Source organism: Delphinapterus leucas, chromosome 2 (genome assembly GCF_059928025.1).
Source record: "Delphinapterus leucas isolate spDelLeu-1000000601 "Yukka" chromosome 2, BTC_Dleu_Yukka2, whole genome shotgun sequence".
Lineage (NCBI taxonomy): Eukaryota > Metazoa > Chordata > Mammalia > Artiodactyla > Monodontidae > Delphinapterus > Delphinapterus leucas.
In genome coordinates this window covers 89119696-89141073 of record NC_143130.1, presented here as the reverse complement: position 1 = coordinate 89141073, position 21378 = coordinate 89119696, and the positions used below count along the sequence as shown (strand labels likewise).

The 21378-nt window shown below is 35.2% G+C and overlaps 1 protein-coding gene across 1 annotated transcript in view; it reads right to left on the bottom strand.

Moving 5' to 3' along the window:
• Window positions 1-21378, bottom strand: part of FAM227B (family with sequence similarity 227 member B) — a 276474-nt gene that overhangs the window by 201656 nt on the left and 53440 nt on the right. The window contains exons 8-10 of the mRNA XM_089907263.1: window positions 16112-16213; window positions 12914-13040; window positions 2474-2611 (exon numbers count right to left, since the gene is read on the bottom strand). Of these exons, the coding sequence (XP_089763389.1) occupies window positions 2474-2611; window positions 12914-13040; window positions 16112-16213 (367 nt within the window). The remainder of the gene's footprint in view (window positions 1-2473; window positions 2612-12913; window positions 13041-16111; window positions 16214-21378) is intronic.

Genomic DNA, 21378 nt, shown 5'->3' with positions numbered 1-21378 from the left:
TTAGGCTTTGTGGGCCACATGTGATCTCTGTGGTATATATATATTTTTAAGTTTATTTATTTTGGGCTGCGGTGGGTCTTTGTTACTGTGAGCCGGCTTTCTCTGGTTGTGGCAAGCGGGGGCTACTCTTTGTTGCGGTGAGCAGGCTTCTCACTGCAGTGGCTTCTTTTGTTGTGGAGCACGGGTTCTAGAGCGCAGGCTCAGTAGTTGTGGCGCCTGGGCTTAGTTGCTCCGCAGCATGTGGTATCTTCCAGGACCAGGGCTTGAACCCGTGTCCCCTGCATTGGCAGGCAGGTTCTTAACAACTGTGCCACCAGGAAAGTCCCTCTGTGGTATATTCTTTATTGTTTTTTTTTTTTTTTACAACCCTTAAAAATGTAAAAATCATTCTTAGCTCATAGGATGTATAAAAAATAGGCTGCAGGCCAGATTTGGTCCACAGGCTGTAGTTTGTTGAATCTTGATATTGAAGATCTGAATATCACTATCAACCACCTTGATCTAATTGAGATTTACAAAATAATTGCAGAATACACATTCTTCTCACGTGCACATTGAATGTTCACCAAGATAGACCATGTACTGTACCATAAAACAAGTCTCAATACACTTCAAAAGGCTGTAGAGTATATTCTCAGACCACAGTATATTTAAAATTGGAAATCAGTAATTTTTTTTTTTTTTTGCTGTACACAGGCCTCTCACTGCCGCGGGCTCTCCCGTTGCGGAGCACAGGCTCCGGACGCGCAGGCAGGCCCAGCGGCCATGGCTCACGGGCCCAGCCGCTCCGCGGCATGTGGGATCCTCCCAGACCGGGGCACGAACCCGTGTCCCCTGCAACGGCAGGCGGACTCTCAACCACTACGCCACCAGGGAAGCCCTAGAAATCAGTAATTTTAAGGTATCTAGAAAAGCCCTAAGTATTTAAAAATTAAATAATACATCTCTAAATAACCCATAGGTCAAAACAGAAATTATACTGGATATTAGAAAATACTTTGAATTAAATGATAACGAAAATATATCAAAATTTGCAGAATGTAGCTGAAATAGGAATTAGAGAAATTTATAGCTTTAAATGTTTATATAAAAAAGGGATAGAGAAAACAATAAAACAAATAGGATAAATTCAAACATTTGGTGGATAAAGGATATATGGGAGTTCCTTATACTATTCTCAAAACTTTTCTGTAACTTAAAATGAAAAAAAAAGAAAGCTCCCCCAACCTCCTTAATTTTATATTCAGCCAAGTTGTTATTCACATGTGAGACTGAGAAACAAAAAGAGATAAGATTGGGTCAAGACAGTGGATTATCTCTCTTTCCATCCAAAATTACAAATATGCATGAAGCTCTGTAAAAACCAGGGTGACATTAGCAAATAAGAAATTTCACATAACTACTAAAAGATAGAAATCAGACAGGATGACATCTATGGGGATAAGAGTGGAGAAGAATCAAAGTACTAATCAGAAGAGCAGTAATTAACTAATTAAACAATTTTGGAATCAGAAATTAACTGACGAGCTGCTTTCAGAAGAGTAGGTTGAGTAGGTTAGTCCCTCCTTGCCCTGGCCTATATCAAGAAGTACGATGAAAAGGTATTTCCCTCTACACTAGTGGTTCTTAACTTTGCCTGCCTGCACATTGAAATCATCTGGGTAGCTTTAAAAAATACTGAGCCTCAGATTCTTATTTAATTGATCAGAAATGAGGCCTGAGCACCAGACCTATGTTTAGTATTGAAATATAGTATAAATTAGAGAAAAATAAACTTGCCTTAAAGTGCTAATTAATGTAGAGTTACTGAGAAGTTTGGTCCTGGTACAGGAATTTGGGAGGTAGAAGAGAATACAAAAATATATCCATGTGAATTGCTATTTCAAGTAGTAAGTGGACCATTTAATAAGTAAGCATTTGGAAAAAACAAAATACTGGACTACAACTACCTTCCTTTATAACAAAATAAACCCCAAGTGGATTAAGGAGTTGAATAAAACATGGAAATAAAAAAGTACTAGAAAAAAAGAACAGGTAGATTCTTTTTTTCATAATATTAGGTAAGTAAGTCCTGACAAACATGCCACAAAACTGAAACTACAAAAGACATTATTTAAATTTACTGAATAAAAACTTTAAACTCATCTATTGGTAAAACACATTATTAACCAGAGAGCAATACAGCTAAAAATTAAGAATATTTGTAGTGTTCTTACAAACCTGGGAAGTTCCCGCAGATCAATATAAAAACATAATAACATGCAAATGAGAAAAGGACTTAAGCACATGCTATTTTTATAATGAAAAACTAAAATATAAAGCAATATTCAAATTACTATAATACCCATCTATAAATCAAATGTTATTTTAAGACCCTCACCAGAAAATAAATCATTAGAAAATTTTGACAAAAAAATAATGATACACTTGATTTTGGCTATTTCAATCAGCAGTATATAATAAATTTACTTACAAGTTGATATGCGTTCTTGACTTCTTGCAATCCTGTCCTTTATAGATTCTGAAGGTGTTTTCTTGCTACCATGAATGGTCTTTGTGGAGAGTTCGTTCAGCTTCCAGTGGGTCCAAAAGTCTTTTTTAGGTTTTAAACCTGTTGATACAAATATGTATATTTAGCCAAAGAAATTAGGAGTTTAAAAATATCTTTTGTCAAAGCCTTTTTAGGAGCATTATACATTTCATTCTCACAACAGTCCTGTGAGGATTGTCAGTTTCAAGTTTCAAAAGAGGAAATCTCTACATAGAAATGTTAATGTCTTATCATATAAGACTGAGAATTAGAAAAGAGATAAGCTTGATATATACTTTTCTGACTCATAGACATAAGCTAAGTTCATAAATGGACATAAGGGGAGATTAATATTGTGAAAACTTGGAAAGGACCTAAATATCCAACAACAGTACATCCATACAGTGGATCATGAAGTATCCATTAAAAGTTACCTTGTAAGTATTTGTTAACATATAAAGGCAATCATAACATGTTTTTATGTGAAGGACAATTTTACCGTATACATATGTGTGACTATAGCTTAAACATTAACATGATTTCCTCTCAGCATAGGTGATTATTGTTTTAAAAGTTTCCCTATCTGTATTTCCTATTATTTTTAAAATAATGTTTATGAATCAATTATAGTACCCTAAAAGAAATAAAAATAAATTCCATTTAAAAAGTTCCATTTTTGTTCCAAAAACTGTATAGGGTTGAATAATTGATTTAACCACACTAAACATTTATATCCTCAGCAATAAAAATGAGAACAATATAAATTCCTTTGCATACTCCATATGTTTATTCTGATGGTTGAGACAGTATATGTTAATGTGTTCGGTAAATGGGAAATATGAGCTAATATTATCATTATTAATATACATTGATATACTCATAAACATAGCCAGTATTTTCTCAGCAGTGAGTATTCAATGAGGATTATTTGCTATATTTTGGTATCAAATTGGAATTTTCTAAGTGTTTTTAGATTTGGTTATCGCCTATTTCACATTAGTTGCCACTAGGTAAAGTATTCAGAAGCCTGAAGTGTGATTCGTTTGAATGTTCCTCAATAGACTGTCTATGTTTTAAAATATGTAGTGTATTTGTGGAAAATCTGGGGTATAGTAAGGCTAACAGATCAGGAGATTAAAAGACAGTTTTTTTTTTATTGAGGGGGGATCGATGTCAGAGTAGGAAGACATGGAGCTCACTTGCTCTCACAAACACATCAAAAATACATCTAGGGGCTTCCCTGGTGGCGCAGTGGTTGAGAGTCTGCCTGCCGATGCAGGGGACACGGGTTCATGCCGCGGAGAGGCTGGGCCCGTGGGCCATGGCCACTGAGCCTGCGCGTCTGGAGCCTGTGCTCCGCAGCGGGAGAGGCCACAGCAGTGAGAGGCCCGCGTACCGCAAAAAAACAAAAAACAAAACAAACAAACAAAAAAACCCATCTACATGTGGCAGATTACTCAAAGAAAACTATTTGGAAACCGGCAGAATATCTCCTATAAAACCAAAACTGCAAGGAAGATCTCCATGTAACTGGGTAGACTTGCGGGGGAAAAGGCATCGGGTTGGGACCAGCACCCCTGGAGGGGTCTGTAAGGAAGAGAAAGGTCCACACAGGTGGACCCTTGCCCTGGGGAGCCCCCATGCCTGTTGGGAAATCCACTGAGACAGAAGAGCTGGAGAAGCCTAGACTCTAATTGTAAGGAGTGCGCGTGTGCTGGCTTGCCAACAATCAGAGCAGAGAGAGACATGCACTGATGGCTGCCACCTCGTCACACTTCCCAATTTGAAGGGGCAAGTGCCCAGTGCCCCTCACTCCACACTACAGCCTGGCAGGAGATCGGGGGAAAGATTCAGTCTACCTGCTAGAAGTGGGATTGCTGAATCACACGGGAGTTCGATTTTCAATTTTTTGAGGGGCTTCCATACTGTTTTCCATAGTAGCTGCACCAATTTACATTCCCACCAACAGTGCACAAGGCTTCTCTTTTCTCTACATCCTTGCCAACACTTGTTATTTGTAGTCGCTTTGATAATGGCCATTCTAACAGGTGTGAGGTGATATATCATTGCGGTTTTTACTAGCATTTCCCTGGTGATTAGTGATGTTGAACATCCTTTCATGTACCTGTTGGACATCTGTATGTCTTCTTTGGAAAAATGTCTGTTCGGTTCCTCTGCCCATTTTTAAAATCAGATTGTTTCCTTTTTGCTGTTGAACTGAGTTCCTTTTATCTTTTGGATATTAACCTCTTATCAGATATGATTTGCAAATATATTCCATAAGTTGTCTTTTCATTTTGTTGTTTTCTACTATGCAGAAGCTCTTTAGTTAGATGTAGTCCCACTTACTAATTTTTGCTTTTGTTGCTTGTGCTTTTGATACCATATCCAAAAAATTGTTGTGAATACATATGTCAAGGAGGTTTTCCACTATGTTTTCTTCTTAAGAGTTTTATGGTTTCAGTTCTTTACTCCATTTCAAGTTAATTTTTGTGAGTGGCATAAGATAGGAGTCCAATTTCATTATTCTACCTGTGTGATCCAGTTTTCCCAACACCATTTATTGAAGAGACTATCCTTTTCCCATTGAGTATTCTTGGCTCCCTTGTCAAATATTACTTGACTGTGTTTGTGAGGGTGTATTTCTGGGCTCTCAATTTTGTTCCATTGGCCTATGTTGTCTTCTTTCCTATAGTTTCCATGTCTTGCTCAAATTACATATATGATCATACATGTTATCTATCCATCTTTTCCACTAGAGCATTTACTATATTAATCATAGTTACTTAAAATTTCCTGTCTGATATTCTAATATCTGTGTCATATCTAAAACTGGTTCTGATGATTTGTCTCTTGATAGTGTGTTTATTTTTTCCATTGCTTTTTTGTAGACTTCATAATTTTTGTTGAAAGTCAGACATATTGTGTAATGCAGGAAAGATGAGGTAAATAGTTTTCAGGCCTTGAAATGGGCTTTTTGTTTGGTCTTAAGCATGGGTAATTAAGTCAATCTGGAAGGGAACTGAGAGTTGGGCTGTGTTTGGGTTTTGTTGTTACTATGATTACCTTTAGTGCTCTACATGCTTCAAATTCCTCTTACGATGTAAACTGCCTTGCCAGAGGTTTTTGTTTTCTGTTAGTTTACTTCCACATCAGCATCTGCTCCACTCTCAGTTTTAGATCTTTTGTGTCTTCTCAGAAATGGTCTTTTCCACACTTGTGCCCCTCTCCCAGCAGTAGACTGCTGTTACCTGTCAGTTGATGTTTGTTAGCCTGGTAGTGGTAGGTATTCTCTGTTCTGAATCAGCATCAGCGTTGGGTTTTGTTCCTGGGTCTTGGGATAGGGTCTTCTCAGTAATCCAGCCTTGCCCCAGCTGTAGCAAACTTGTTCTTGGCCCAGTATGTATTCCTGGCCTCTGGGGTAGAGGTAGTTTTCTGTTTCCCAGGTGAGCTGTGTCTCCACTTCTTCCCTAAGGGCAACTACATTTGCTGCTCTTCCTCCCCACAACCTTTCCCCCTCCTCCTGCTGTGGCTTAAAGCTTGTTGTTGTTAACATAGAGGAGATAGAAGGATCCCGGCAAGGCTTTATGCCTTTTTTTCAGTGCTTCTATTACATTCCCCCAGGCTTTCTCAAGACTGTTATTCCACCCTCAGTATTTCTTGTAAGATGTGTGGAGAGAAGCTTGCAAGAGAGGGCAACTTCTCCCTTGTTTTAGGTAGCTACTAAGGGTTCTATATTCTCACACTAGACCATACTCAGCTTTAAGCAATTCATTAAAAATTTTGGCAAAGGGAATTCCCTGGTGGTCCAGCGGTTGGGACTCCATGCTTCCACTTCAGGGGGCTGGGGTTCAATCCCTGGTCGGGGAACTGAGATCCTGCAAACCACGTGGCACAGACAAAAAAAAAATTTTTTTTTGGTTGAATTCTTCTTACTGGCTTTTATGGTATCTGGCTGCATCTGCCCCCAAAGAGCAAGTGCTTGCATCTGGTCTCTCCTTGGAGGCCCCTTTCTTTAGATTTGGGGTTGACTGCTCTCTGATGGGTTCAAGGAAAGTTTTGAATTTCCAGACAGTCCAGTGTTTTTTGGTGGAAGGGTAGAAGTAATATCATTTTAGTTTTCTACATCCTAAGCAGAAGCCAGGAGTCATGGCACAAATTTTAATCTTGCTCATTGTAAGGCTTCCATGTGGGATTCAGTCATAAGGCTTGTGCCAAAATCTAGCCAATCATACAAAATCTTAATGTGTCTGTAGAGAAGTAGCCTCCAAAGTCTTCCATATCCTAAATTATGTTACATGGCAAAGGGGAATGAAGGGAGCAGATGGAATTAAGTTTGTAAATTGGCTAACCTTAAAATAGGGTATGTGGGCTTGTCCAGGTGAGCCCAATGTAATCAGAAGGGTCCTTAAATATGGAAAAGGAAGGTAGAGGAGTCAGTATCAGAGTGATGCAATATGAGAAAGACTGACTATCCATTGCTGGCTTTGATAATGAAAGAGGGCCATGAGGCAAAGAATGGAAACAGCTTCAGAAAAGTTGCAAAGAAACAGATTCTCCCCTAGAACCTCTAGAAGAACACAGCCCTGCCAAACGTCTTCATTTTAGCCTAGTGAAACTCATTTTGGACTTCTGGTTTCCAGAACTATAACACATTTATGTTGTTTTAAACTCAGTAGTAATTTGCTATAGTAGCAATAGGAAACTAATACAGTCTCTGGTGCTCTAAGAATTGTGTATAAGGAGCTCTGGTAACAAAAATTTTGTTTGTGAAAAACGAACCAAAAATGAAAGCCAAATGACAATGTAAGAAATCAAACTGAATATAATGTAAATAACCTAATAAAGTGATTACTTCATCCTAATAAAAAGGAATTTTTTTTATTAAGGAGGAGAAATTGAATCAAGTATTTTAGATCTATGCTATAAACATCTCCTCAACAAAGAAATAAGAAAAACATGTCTTATAAAATTCTTTCAACAAGTGCTCTAGCCAATACAAAATAATCACAACTGAGAGATAAAATCTTACTAAAAGTTGAAAAGGTCGTTTATGAGCATAGACTCAGAAAACATGTGACTCTTGATAGGTATGCAACGTGAGAAATGCATTGCAAGAGAAATCTGTACATATTCATGATTAAATAAACCATAGAGGCTCTAGTGCAGCTACCACTACCGCCTTTGTTTTCAACTTAAATTTTTATCAATGAATAAAAATTAAAATGAACAATCATGTACAGTTCAATGAATCTTCACAAATTTAATATATGGTGTCCATGTTACCAGCCCCCAGAAACAAAATATTCAGCATTCCAGGTGCCCTCCTTTCTAGCCAGGACCAATTCCCAAGAATAAACATTATCTTTACTTCTAAAATTATAGCTTAGTTTTGCCAGATTCTGAACTTTGTATCAGTGGACTCATACAGGATCTACTCTTTTGTGTCTGGGCATTTTTCCCCCCTCAACCTTGTTTCTGTGATTTGTTCATACTATTGTATATAATTATAGTGTGTTCATTCTCATTGCTGGTAGTATTTCATTATATGAATATTCCACAGTTTATCTAAATTTCATATTATTGATGGGCATTTGGACAGTTTGTTTTGATTATTATATAAATAGTGCTGCTAAGAACATTTTGTGCTTTTGGTGTACAGAAATATGTACATTTCTGTAGGTTATGTACCTGGGAGTCATAGATATGCTGGTCCAAACTCGCATATGTTCAGCTTTATTAGATATTGATTGTACACTCCCACCAGCATGGCTGCCTTTTATCTTAAGAAAATGCAGGTTTGAATTTTTTTAACTCTGTTTGAGATAAGTGTACATTTACATGCACTTGCAAGAAATAATACAGAGAGATCCCCATACCCTCTATTTAGTTTCCCACAAAGGTAACTTGTAAACTTATAGTTTTACCTTGTAAAACTATAATATGGTATCACAACCAGGATATAGACAATGATATAGTCAGGATATGGAACGGTTCCATCACAAGGATTCCTCGAGTTTCCCATTTTAGCCACACCTACCCTCCACTTTAAACCATTTTTTCTGCCTGATGTGAAGTTAATAGGCGAGGAAACAATAGATGATCCTTTTGCTACAGAAATGTTTTCTACTAAGGTGAAGTAGCCCACAGAGAAGTATTGAAACAAGTGTTCAACAGGGATGACTAGCCTATGTTGGAAGGATATGCATTCATAAACAGCCGTATTCAGACTAGAAGTGAGCAATGAAGTTTACTAAAGATAGATCAATTTTGTGCCTGTGTAGATGGTTTTATAATAAAACTGAGATCATTCCACCTTCTGTGAATCCTAGGGTGTTAATCAAGTACGTGTTTTAGCATATGAATAATAAAGCCCAAGTAGTTGCTGGGAAACACTGGGAGGATTAGGGAGGGCTTGCTTCCTCTAAGTCTTCAGAAAAATTTCCCTTTTCCTTCTCTGCAACAGTTTTTCATAAATTAAATACCGGTGTTTTTATTTTATTCACCTCAGGGGGCAATATTCCATTACTCATAGGAGTTCAGACACTGGAGTCTGACAGGCTTAAGTTGAAATACTGGTTCGTTACTTAGTAGTAACTGTGGACAAATTCTCTTAACCTTGGTTTTCCCTTTTGTAAACGAATAATAGCATATTGCTATAATAAGGATTTTTGAGGCTTAAGTGGGATTTTTTATGTAAAATGTGGATTTCTCTTGCTCAGCTTGCTGTTGACTTTGCTGTGGATTTAACCCTCTTTCTATAGGTACAAATGGAGACCACTTGTCATGTCTAAATTCTTGCCCATGTTTGAGTCCAGCATCCATTCATCTAGCATAGTTCTGCTGTTCCTTCAATGTCTACTTATATTCTTGAGTCAGGCTATGAACATTACCTTAATTATCACCGTACTTTTTCTTCCTTTGCTTTCAAATGCTTTTAGTGTTTACTATTTCTTTCTTGTAATTCTCCTATAGTGTAGACACCATTTAGGGCACAGTCATCTCCTTGTCACATTTTAAAATAATCACTAAAAATTTGAGATTTTGTTATAAAAAAATGCAAATGTTGACAAATATTACATCTCAAACTTAAATCCCGATTCCATAAAACCCTACCACCACAACCTTCTCTTACAGTCTTCACCATTTCAGTAGCTGTCTAGTTGCTCAGGCTAAAATTCTTGGCATCATCCCTGACTCTTTTATTTGTTCCACTTTCAACGTCTATATATCAATAAGTCCAATGGACTCAGCAGACTTATCTAATATAACTTGCCAGCTCCTCATCCTTTAACCAACCTGTTCTAACCAATCACCATGTCTCATTTCTATTACTGCAATATCTCCAACTGCATTCCTGATTCCTCCCTTGTCCCCTCTATGGTCTCTTGTTCTCCCAAAAGCTACAGTGATCCCTTATAAACATATTTTAGGTTACAAGTACTATTTGCTCAAAATCATCTAGTGCTTTTCCATTTCACTCATAATGAAAGAGTCCTTATAACTGCCTATAAATTATGAGATGCCCTAAACTACAGACATATCTCTGACCTCATCTTTCTACTTTTCAATTCCTTTCTCATTCTACCTCAGCTACATTGGCTTCCTTGCTGTATTGCAAATATGCTAATCTTCTACCTGCATCATGGCCTTTTCATATGCTGTTCCTTCTACCTAAAAAGTTTCCATTCCAGATATCGACATAGTTCATTCTCTCACTTCTTTTGAGTCTCTGATGAATATTACCTTCTCATAAGGTATTCTCAGGTAACCCAATATGAAATAACACCAGTTTCAGTGGATGTGTTTATAAACACACATTAGAAGACTCTAGAAGGTGGAGACAAGAAGGCAGACTAACTAGGAACCTCAGGACCCAAGGTACAACACAACAGTGAAGTCCTTGGGTTTTCTTTTTGACTCATATTTCTGGGTGCTAGAGAAACCAGAATCCAGAAATGGTAACAGGCAAAGATAAAAGAAGTCTCAAGAAAACCCTCCTCTCTCTAGCCAAAGGACCAGGAAAAGGGCTGCCTAGTAGGACAGAAAACTTTTAGACAATAACTGCTTACTCCAGCCAAACACAACAGGAAAATCTGCTGCTCCAAACCCACCGCCAGAAAAGGGTGGTTGGAGAGCCTCAGCTTCCACTCTCACTAGGGTAGTATCAGGGGAGGCAGAGCAGAGACAGAAGACTTTTATTCCCACAGGACTGGAATGAGGTGCACTTTCCTCTCCCTATGGAAAGTGGTGTCAGAGGAGGCCTAGTGGAGACTGTGACCACTGCCCAGATATAACAAGGCTACCCTCCCCCTTATAGTGTCAGTGGAAGCCACTTGGGGAGCAGTAACAAGGCATCCCTGCCCCTAAAAGCCAGGGTGGTATCAGTAGAGGTCTGCTGGGAGCTGTAACAAACCCTCCTCGCACCACTATGTCAAAAGAGACCAAGTGGGTAACCTGGGCTTTCATTCCCCACCTGACAATGCCCTTCTCCCCCAACTAGAGCAGTGTCAGAGGAGGCCTGTTGAAACACAAAATTTAGATAAGATTCAGTCTTACAACACCCAAAATGTCCAGGTTTTAATTGTCATATAAAAAACTAGGAAATTCAACTTGAATGAGAAAAGACAATTGCCAGCATCTAGATGACACAGATTTTAGAATCACAAGGATTTTTCAAGCAGTTATAATAAAAATGCTTAAACAATAATGAACACACTTGAAACAAATGAAAGAACAAAGTCTCAGTGAAGAAACAGAAGATATAAAAAAGAACCAAATGTAACTTTTATAACTGAAATGTACAATAACCAAATTTTTAAAAAAATCAAGAATGAGCTTAACAGCAGAATGGAGGGGACAGAAGAAAGAATTAGTAAACTGGAAAATAGAATAATAGAAATTGCTGAATTTTCAACCTTCAGATTAATTCTACCAGTCATAGCCTATAAAACTTCCTGAACAAGAACATTTTTGTTTACTTCAGTTAAAACTATCCATTCTGATATTTAAATAGGATAAGGTATTTATATTAGTGTTCTTGCCTTTACTTCAGGCAGTTTGCATGTGGAATGCTTTGAAGACCCATAGGAAGAGCGTAAAGTAGACACCCCCCACTGGATTTACCAGAAGACTTTAAAACCTTTCCTTATACATCTCCTAGCTCATTGCTATCGCTCATCTAAATATGTTATATACATTCTTCTTTAAGTACATAATAGAAACTAGTTAAAAGCATAAGAATTACAAAAGAAATATGAAAACTATATTTGCAGATGATATGCATAGAAAACCCGAGACAATCAATGACAAAACTAACTTGAATAAAAGCATTAACTAGGACAGTGACTTATAAAATTTCATACAGAAGTCTATATGAATTTTCGGGGGACACAATTCATTCTACAACAGGTCTGTAGGAAAGTTGTTCTGTTCTTCACATTTTTTTTCTTATAGTATTTTTGTATGAATGCTGTGCTCATTTTCTTTTTGCTTCTTATATTTGAATTAGTTGGATTTTTCTCTATAATTAGGAGACTCCTGTCCTATGTGTATTGATGGAGGTGGGTGGTTCTCAGGGTTGTTTTCTAGCATGTACCTCCCAAGGACTCCCTCCTTAAAATATGAAACATTTTCTTAAAGAAATGGTTTGGTTACTAAGAATAGACACAAAACAGTTTTAAAAAATTAGTCAAAATTTGGACAGATTTATAAGAAGGACTTGAAAACAGTCAATAGCTTCTGGTAGTCCATAATGGTATAGTAGTCTTAGGAAACAATATTGGGGAGGTATTTCCAGGAATATGAAACAATACCTACTTTTAAACCCAAGTGCCTAAATCTCTAGCTAAGTACTCTAGGATGGAATCTTACTTCCCTTCGCCTTTGAGTCCTACCACTCCTACCTACACACACACACACACACACACACACACACACACACACACACACACACCATGATTCAAAAAATAAGTTTTCCTTAATGATTTTATGTTCTACAAGGAACTCAATTAGCTCTAGAATTTACCCAATATTATTTGCTATAAAAATGCCAGCAGTGTTCCAAAAGCAGCTTAAAATATTTCTCTTACAAATATAAAATATCTATGGTATGGTTTTCTTTCTGTGGCAATTTGGGTTTCTACAATAATTCCACTGCCTGTAAAATTATTTGGCTTTCTAAAGTAAACAACTGATTAATTTTAGTATAACAGAATTTTCAGAATAAAATAAATAATCATTATTATTTTGAAACACAGACATCAATATGCTATGTTTTGTAAGGCAAAGAACTACAAATTTTTTTGAGTGGAGTAAACAAAACACTGCAATTCAAAAGTTTTAGGTTCCACAATAATGATCAATACTTAATGACATTCGTACCTGACAACCAGAGAAAAATGTTATTCCCTAGATCTTCTTTAAATTCATCATTAAAGAAATCAGTGGATTTTGGAAATGCTTCCTGGAATGTTGCACAGATAGCTTGTGCCAAACAATCAGGATACACCTACCAAAAACAGAGTCATATTAAAATAATTCCATATTTCATATAACATATCTCAACTATCAAAGAAATTACTAAATTTGTGAAATATACGTGTCCCTTTTTTCTTATAGCTTGCTTTTGGCCATTTAGTACTTCTTTGTATTTCTAACTGAGGAATATGAACAAAGAAGAGGTGAAAATAAAGTCAGTCAATTTGGCTATTTGTTAGCATTTTGGGGAAAAAAAATTTAATTTGGATAAAGGATGAAGTTACAATTAAGATAAGATACTCTAATGATTCTACATTTATTTCATTTAACCTTGCTATTGATACCCTCTTTCAGAAAAAGAACACTGTCTTTCAGGTCATTATAATAAAAAGCATATTATATATATTAATTGAAATATATTTGACATGTAATACTATGTGAGTTTAAGGTGTACAACATGTTGATACATTTGTTTACTGTAATATGATTACCACCATGGCATTAGCTAACACCTGTATCACGTCACACAATTATCACTTTGAGTGTGTGGTGAAAATAAAGAGCATGTTTTTAAATAACTGAAGCCTGTTTAGGTGAGTTAATATATTATAACCACAATTGTAAAATCATGATCCGATTTTATGTTTGTATCATACAAATAGATGGTACTATCAGTATTATATTAGACTTAAAGTCGCTTGACTACTAAGCTTCTCTTGGGGACTGACTAAACACAGGAAGATACCAGATTTTTATAGTAAAGATTTAAAATATTTTATCTACTATTTTGGAAGGCTGGCAGACACCAGAAACTAGAAGAGGCAAGGAATGGCTTCTCCCCTAGGGCCTCTTAAAGAAACTAGCCCTGTTGATACCTTAATTTTAGTCCTATAAGACTCATTTTGGACTTCTGACCTATATAACTGTAAGACAATGAATTTCTGCTGTTTTAAGCCACTAACTTTGTGATAATTTTTACACCAGCAATAGGAAACTAATATAGTCACCTAATCCAGTAGTGCTAAAATCTGCTGGTATGGATGGTATTCTTTGAAGAACTCCATAAGTTTTTTTTGGGTAGGGGAGAAGAGGAGAGGGAAGAATGCTTTAATATACTGATATATTTAATTTTACTGAATAAACCATGAACATTTTTACTACCAGAAAAATCACATATTATAATTGTGGTATATAAAATCACACTAATAATCAAAATTTAAAAGTTGAACAAGGTAAGTAAGAGGAACTTTTAAAAGTTTTCTGTGAATATCTCACCTTCAGGAGATTAGGGGAAAAAGAGATCAAGTGTCAAATGGTGTTGGGAAAATTTCTGAAGGAATATCATTGTATGACATTGGAAGAAACTGAAGCAAAAGCTGTACTAAACATGTTTAGATTCAGTTAATTTGTACTGAATAGTGAGACCTGAAGCTAATTTTTTGATTCTTAAATATTAATAGTTTTATCTTTCTGTGGTAAGATAAATCAGATGAGCCAATAGTAACAAAACACCTTCTTATCTGAATGAGCTAAAAATAATAGAAATTGGTCAATGAGAGTTGAGGCTCCATTTCTACTTATAGAGCTGTGGAGGTAATAGACCTGTAGGGAGGTGGCGTGGTTCTCAAGCATTGAGACAGGGAGAGGGAACATTATAAAATGACTGAACAAAGGTCAAGGGGTCAAATCATTAAGGTGTACATGTTATTTGTTCTCAAGTGAGGCTTTGAATCTTGGTTAAACAACTAATTTCTCCTTGGAAAAAGCCACTGAAAATAGGGACTTAGAAAAAAAATCAAGTCATGATTTGAGAAAGATTATAAATACAATATCTATCAAAAGGCACATCCATCCCAAGGGAGAACATTTGGACCATAAATGTAAGACTAGAAATTACAGAATAAGGGATATGCAATGGTGCCACTACCTCCTTTGTTCACACTAAATAGGTCTTTTATTCTTTTCTTAAGAGCCCTGTGTTAAAGCATGCTTGATTTCATCAAGCCATGTGTATAGGCTAGAAACACCACAAAGGGATAGACTAGGTGAAAGCGTATGGATAGGAGAATCAGCTGGTTTTGTCATCTCTAGACAATTTTAATGACCAAAAATCCTAATCATTACCTATTATTTTCCTGCAAATAAGAAAAATAAATTTAATATTAGCAGAGAAAATCTTAGTCTATGTTTCAGAACATTAGTGTTCTATAAACAATTTATGAATCATGGATCAATCTCTTCATCTGACGGACAACCAGCTGTGGAACTGAGAGACTGAATGTCTTGTGAAGATCACCTGGGTAATTACGAGCAGATTCCAGATGTGAAGCCACGTCCCTTATGCCCAGTCCACTACTGATTTCCTTCTACGACACTGTATGTATATGTTTGTGAGATAGATCAAGATTGAGCATAAATATTTGGCAATTTAAGTTTATGTTTTCATCATGAAGGACATTTATTTTTATTTTAGGTTTTACCCATGAAAACACTGACTGACTCAAAAATACTTCTGTATTTCTGAATTACAGATGTCCGTACAACAAAGTATTTGAATGTGGCTTCTGCTTTGAAACGCTAGATGTTTACATTTTAAAACACTCTCCGTGAAATTCCTACATGTCTTCATTTCACACTACTCAAGAACATAAATTATTTTAACCAAATTATTTTACTATAACAGACATAGTAAAACATTTGATTCATAAATTTGTCCATTGTTCTTTACTGTAACAGGTGCTTAGTACTTAGGCATAACACAAGAAGTTAAGTCTTCTTAGATCAAGATACTTTATAAAGTAAAATGATAATTTTGTAAGTAAAATACCAAGACTATACATAGAACAAGTCAATAGTTTTCAAATTATTAATATGCAAACAAATACATATACCACACTGAGGAGATTCTGTAAGGCTTTTAGTCAGTAGAATATAATATTCTGGGGTGGAGGGGCATGACTTTTAAAATATTATCATTATTTACTCTATTTTAGGCAGTTTTGCTTGCAAAGTAACAAAATATGTTCTCATATGTGTTTAAATAACTATTTTTATATTTCACTTGCTATAAAAATAATTAGCATAATTAATTTCTATATTTACCTGAAAGAATGCATCCTTTCGACTTAGAGGTATGCTCATGAAAAGTGACACATAACTTTCTGAAATTCTATCAAACAAGGAATCTTGACTTTCTCTGTCAGGCTTAAAAAATAAAACACACATGGAATTAAAAACATTAATGTTACAATTTAAAATTAGAATCTGTTTACATAATGTCAGTAACTCTATCTTCTTAAAGGGCAGATCAGTTGCTATAGTGGAATGAGCATGGGTTTTTGGCATCATGCAGACCTGAATTTGAATGCTGGCTCCATTATTCATTAGCAGCACTATCCCAGGCAAGTTAATTAAGTCCTAGTTTCCTTATCTGCCAAATATAGATAATATACACATACCTTAAAGTATTGTCTTAAAATTAAATAGGGACAAGGATATTTTGTTTGACTTTGTATTTCAAGCCCTCAGCATGGTGCCTGGCACACTGAAAGCACACCAACATTTGATGAATTAATGAAGGTTCTTGAATAGTACTTGGCATGCACAAAGCAATCAATGACATAGTTGCCTGCTATTATTCTATAACCATTCCAAATTTTTCATAATCAGTAACTCAGTATAAAATCAAAGCAATTACTGGAATGAGACAGCCATAGCCAGAACTAGTAAAATTGTGACATGAGAACTATACTAAAAACAAAGTAAGTAGAATGTCATAAGAAGGAAGAAATCTGTAGATAATAATAATGTCAATATTAAAGTCCTAAAGTAGCACCTTGAATTCTTGCTCTATTAAGCAATGAAGAGATAAATTAAAGTGCAAATCCATGAATTAAATAAAGCAATAAAGATGAATTAGAGTCCAAATTCATTTATGATGTCAACAGTAGAAGCATAAGCTGGCATTAATAGATTTTGGTAATAAACATAAAAAATGATCAAATTTAGTGGTAGTTTTCTAAGAAATTAGCATGCCATATGAGCTGGGATTCATAAATGCATAGGATCTTAGACCGAAAATGGAAGTTAGATATCACCTAGGTTAAGCCCCTCTATTTTAGTGACTGCACTGATGCTCAGAAAGATTAAGAGAATTATTTAAGGTTATACACAGTTAAGTAACTGAAAGCCAGACTAGAATCTAGGTCTCCTAACTCCCAAAACAGCTTTTATGCTTGTGTAATAAGTTTATGGAAGGAGATAGTAGCAGAAATAATAATGATAATGTTAACAATTCTTGATCATTTATATAATGGGCAGTGGTTCTAAGACTTAGGGCTGTGTGAGAATTAAATGAGATAATATATAATTTACTAGTAGAGAAAGTTGGCATGTTTCAGTTACATGATCTACACTTAACATGTGTGATGAAATACCCAAACAGAAAGTTGTAGAACATGTCTTTGACTAATACAATTCAACCTAATGTCCACACTATATATACCTCCACAGGAAACTGAGTAGCAAAATGGTACAGTGAATTTTTATACATGTTTTGGTATGCTTGAAAAGAAAACGTATCCTACAGCTTTTGGATATTCACGTTACTGATACGTTCATTAGATCTAGCTATTTAACATATGTTAAATCATACTTACATTCCAGGAATAAATTTCATTGGTCAGATTGTATAACTCTTTTAATATACTGCTGAATTCAGTTTGCTAGTATTTTGTTGAAGATTTTTGCATCAATATCCATCAAAGAGGATATTGGTCTGTAGACACTTTTTGCTGTAATATCTTTGGCTTTGGTATCAGGGTAATGCTGGTCTCATAAAATGAGCTAGAAAGTATTCCCCTCTCTTCAATTTTTTGGGAGAGTTAGAGAAGGACTGGTGTTAATTCTTCTTTAAATGTTGGCAGAATTCATCAGTGAAGTCATCTAGTCCAGGACTTTTCTTTGTTGGGAGGTTTCTGATTACGGAAACCTGATTGAATCTCCTTACTAGTTATAGGTCTATTCAGATTGTCTATTTCTTCATTATTCAGTCTTGGAAAATTGTATGTTTCTAGGAATTTGTCCATTTTATACAGGCTATCCAATTTGTTGTTATATGTTTGTTCACAGTACTCTAATAATCCTTGTTATTTCTTTGCCAATAGTAATGTTTCCACTTTCATTTCTGACTTCAGTAATTTGAGTGCTTTTTTTTTTTTTTTTTTTTTGGCTACGCTGAAAGGCATATGAGCTCTTATATGAGATCTTAGTTCCCCAACGAGGGATCAAACCCATGCCCCCTGCAGTGGAAGCACGGAGTCTTAACCACTGGACTGCCAGGGAAGTCCTCACTTTTTTTCTTAATCTAGCTACTGGTTTGTCAATTTTGTTGATCTCAAAGAACTAACTTTTGGTTTTACTGATTTTCTCTACTGTTTACCAATTCTCTATTTTATTTATCTCCACTCTAATCTTTATTAATTCCTTCCTTCTTTGTTGTTCTTCTTCTAGTTCCTTAATATGTAAAGTTAGGTTGTTGATATATTGCTTTTTGATTTGTTTAAAACTTTAAATTTGTCTTTTAGCAATGGTTTTGCTTTATCCTATGAGTTTTGGTACACTGTGTTTTTTGCTTTCATTTGTTTCAAGTTATTTTCTAATTTCCCCTGTGATTTATTCTTTGAATCATTGGTTGTTTAAGAACTCTTATACATCAACAATGTGAGAATAATTTGTACATCCAGTTTGGAAACAACTTGGCACTACCTTGTGAAGTTGAACATCTTCATACCCAACAATGCAGCAATTCCATTCCTTCTCTATGTGTCTTGCAATTTTTGTTTGAGAGATGGACATCTTCAATAGGACAGTAAAACCTGAGGTATAAAGTAGTTATGCTTGGGAATAGGTATGTCTCTTCTCTTGTTAGCCTTTAGGGTCTGAGTCAATTAAGTAAAATGTTAAGCTCCATTTGGGTTTTGGTTTTGCTATGGTTACTCTCAGTGAAACAGAGGCTTCAAATTCCTCCTGCATTGCCTTGTTTTTAGAATTCTTGAAGACCCACCTTTTGAATTCATTTTCTCTAATTCCTTCTGTTTTTCAGTTTTTCCTTTTATTGGTTTCCTCTCTGATCTTTATTATTTCCTTTCTTCTGCATACTTTGGTTTTCATTTCTTTTTCTTTGTCTAGTTTCCTACAGTAGAAGTTGAGGTCATGGTTTTTGAGAACTTTCCTTATTTCAAATTTAGACATCTTAAGGCTTTAAATTTCCAAATACTGCTTGAGGTCCATCCCACAAATTTTAATCTGTATTTTCATTTTCATCAAGTTCAAAATACTTTTCAATTTCCCTACTGATTTCTGGTTCGACCCACAGTTCCTGAGAAGTGTGTTATTTAGTTATCAAATATTTGAAGATTTTCCAGGTAGCTTTCTGTTATTCATTTATAATATAATTTCATTTTGGTCTAAAAACATACCTTGTATGACTTGAATTCTTTTCATTTCATTAGGATGTTTTCCTATCCCAGAATATAGTTGGTAAAGGTTTAATGGGTACATGAGAAAAATGTGTATTCTGCTGTTGTTATGAGGAATGTTTAATAAATATCAATTAGATCCATAAAGTTGGTTAACAGTATTGCTCAAGTCATCTACATCATTCTATATCATTAACTGGTTTTCTGCACATACGACCAATTATTGAATATAAGGTGTTGAAATACCTAACTATACTTATAGATTTGTCTATTGCTTCTTTAAGTATTAAAATTTTTCATTAAATGTGTTTCAAAGCATTTTAATTAGGTACAAAAATATTTATGATTGTTATGTCATATTGATATATTGACTACTTTATAATTATACAATTACTTTCTTTTTCCCCGGTAATATTCTTTGCTTTGAAGGCTACCCTGTATAATGAATTCAAAAAAGTTGTGATTTTTGTGGGTTATATATGGCTTGTCTTTGTTATTTTATGAGTGGAATTGATGTACTTTCCAGCCTCCTGAATCTTTTTTGGGAGCCAATGTTCCAAGGACAATTTTGATAACATTAAGGGTATATCATTACTGGAATTCTTCTAGTTAAACACCATCAAGAAAATTTTTATCATTAGCCTACACGTTGGCCAGCAATTTTTGGAACACTGCATTCTCACTAATAATATAATAATAAATAATAATGATAGATGTAACCATTGAACACTTACCATATACCTACTTCCATGTAAACAACTTTACATGCATTTTCTAATATAACTCCCAATAAACAGATAAAGTAGGTAATTTTTAAAATTTTATGAAAGACTTAGAGAGGTAAGTAACTATTCAAAGTGACATCATTTTCTAAGTGGATAAATTTGTTTTTGAAGGCCAGATCTTAATTCTATTATATTGAATCTCATATTACATTTATATAGTATTTCCACAGTTTACTAGGGATCTTATTCATGTCACTTTTAGAACACACAACAACTCTAGGAAAAAAGAAAGTATATGTTATTTTTACCTGTTTTTTGTTTGTTGTGTTTTATTTTGTTTTAGAGAGATGACATAACTGAAGCTCAGAGTGATTTTCTGACCAGCCCAAAGTCTCACACTAACTACTGGGGAAGCCAGATTTAAAAATTTAATTTCCTGGATTCCAGTGCAGCACTTTTTCTACTAGTTCAAGCTACCACTACATCATAGGCAATAAAGGAAATCTGCTTTTATATTAGTCACCTAACAACTACTGAAATAAGTTTTAGAGTCAGCATACTGAACCATGCTATATTCTAGAGTATGATTATATATATATTTTTTCATATTATGCTGTTGGTAATTAAATTGTACAAGTGGCTCAGGGTTCTATTCCAGTTATAAAGTCATTATTGTTTATTATTCATAAAGTAGATCCAAAAATAGATAGAATTTATGTGTTTTGTACTCACCTAAAAACGTAGTACAGCTTGAAATAGGAGCTAACCTACCAAAACAGATATTCCCACACAATGCTGGTAAAAATGTATGGGCATGCACCACACTTATTTGGTGGATTTAGGAAACTAAGAGGTCATGCTATTTATCTAGTTCACTGGCTTCAATACATTTATATTTAACAACGAATCCTCTTAGAAATAAAACCATAGGTGATATGTAATGAACAGAACAGATGAAAGAGGAGCTGTTCTGGTTAAATCATGGAAATGTTGCTTCAATATGGCTTGGATACCCCTTCAGTTCCCTAGAACACTAGCAGAACACTCATCCAGCTGAATCATATATTGTTCCTCAAAACACATCAGAAATCTTAACTGATACTGGAAATGTTATTAAATTATAATATTTTAAAATTATTACTGGGGTTGGAGTCAAGGTGGCAGA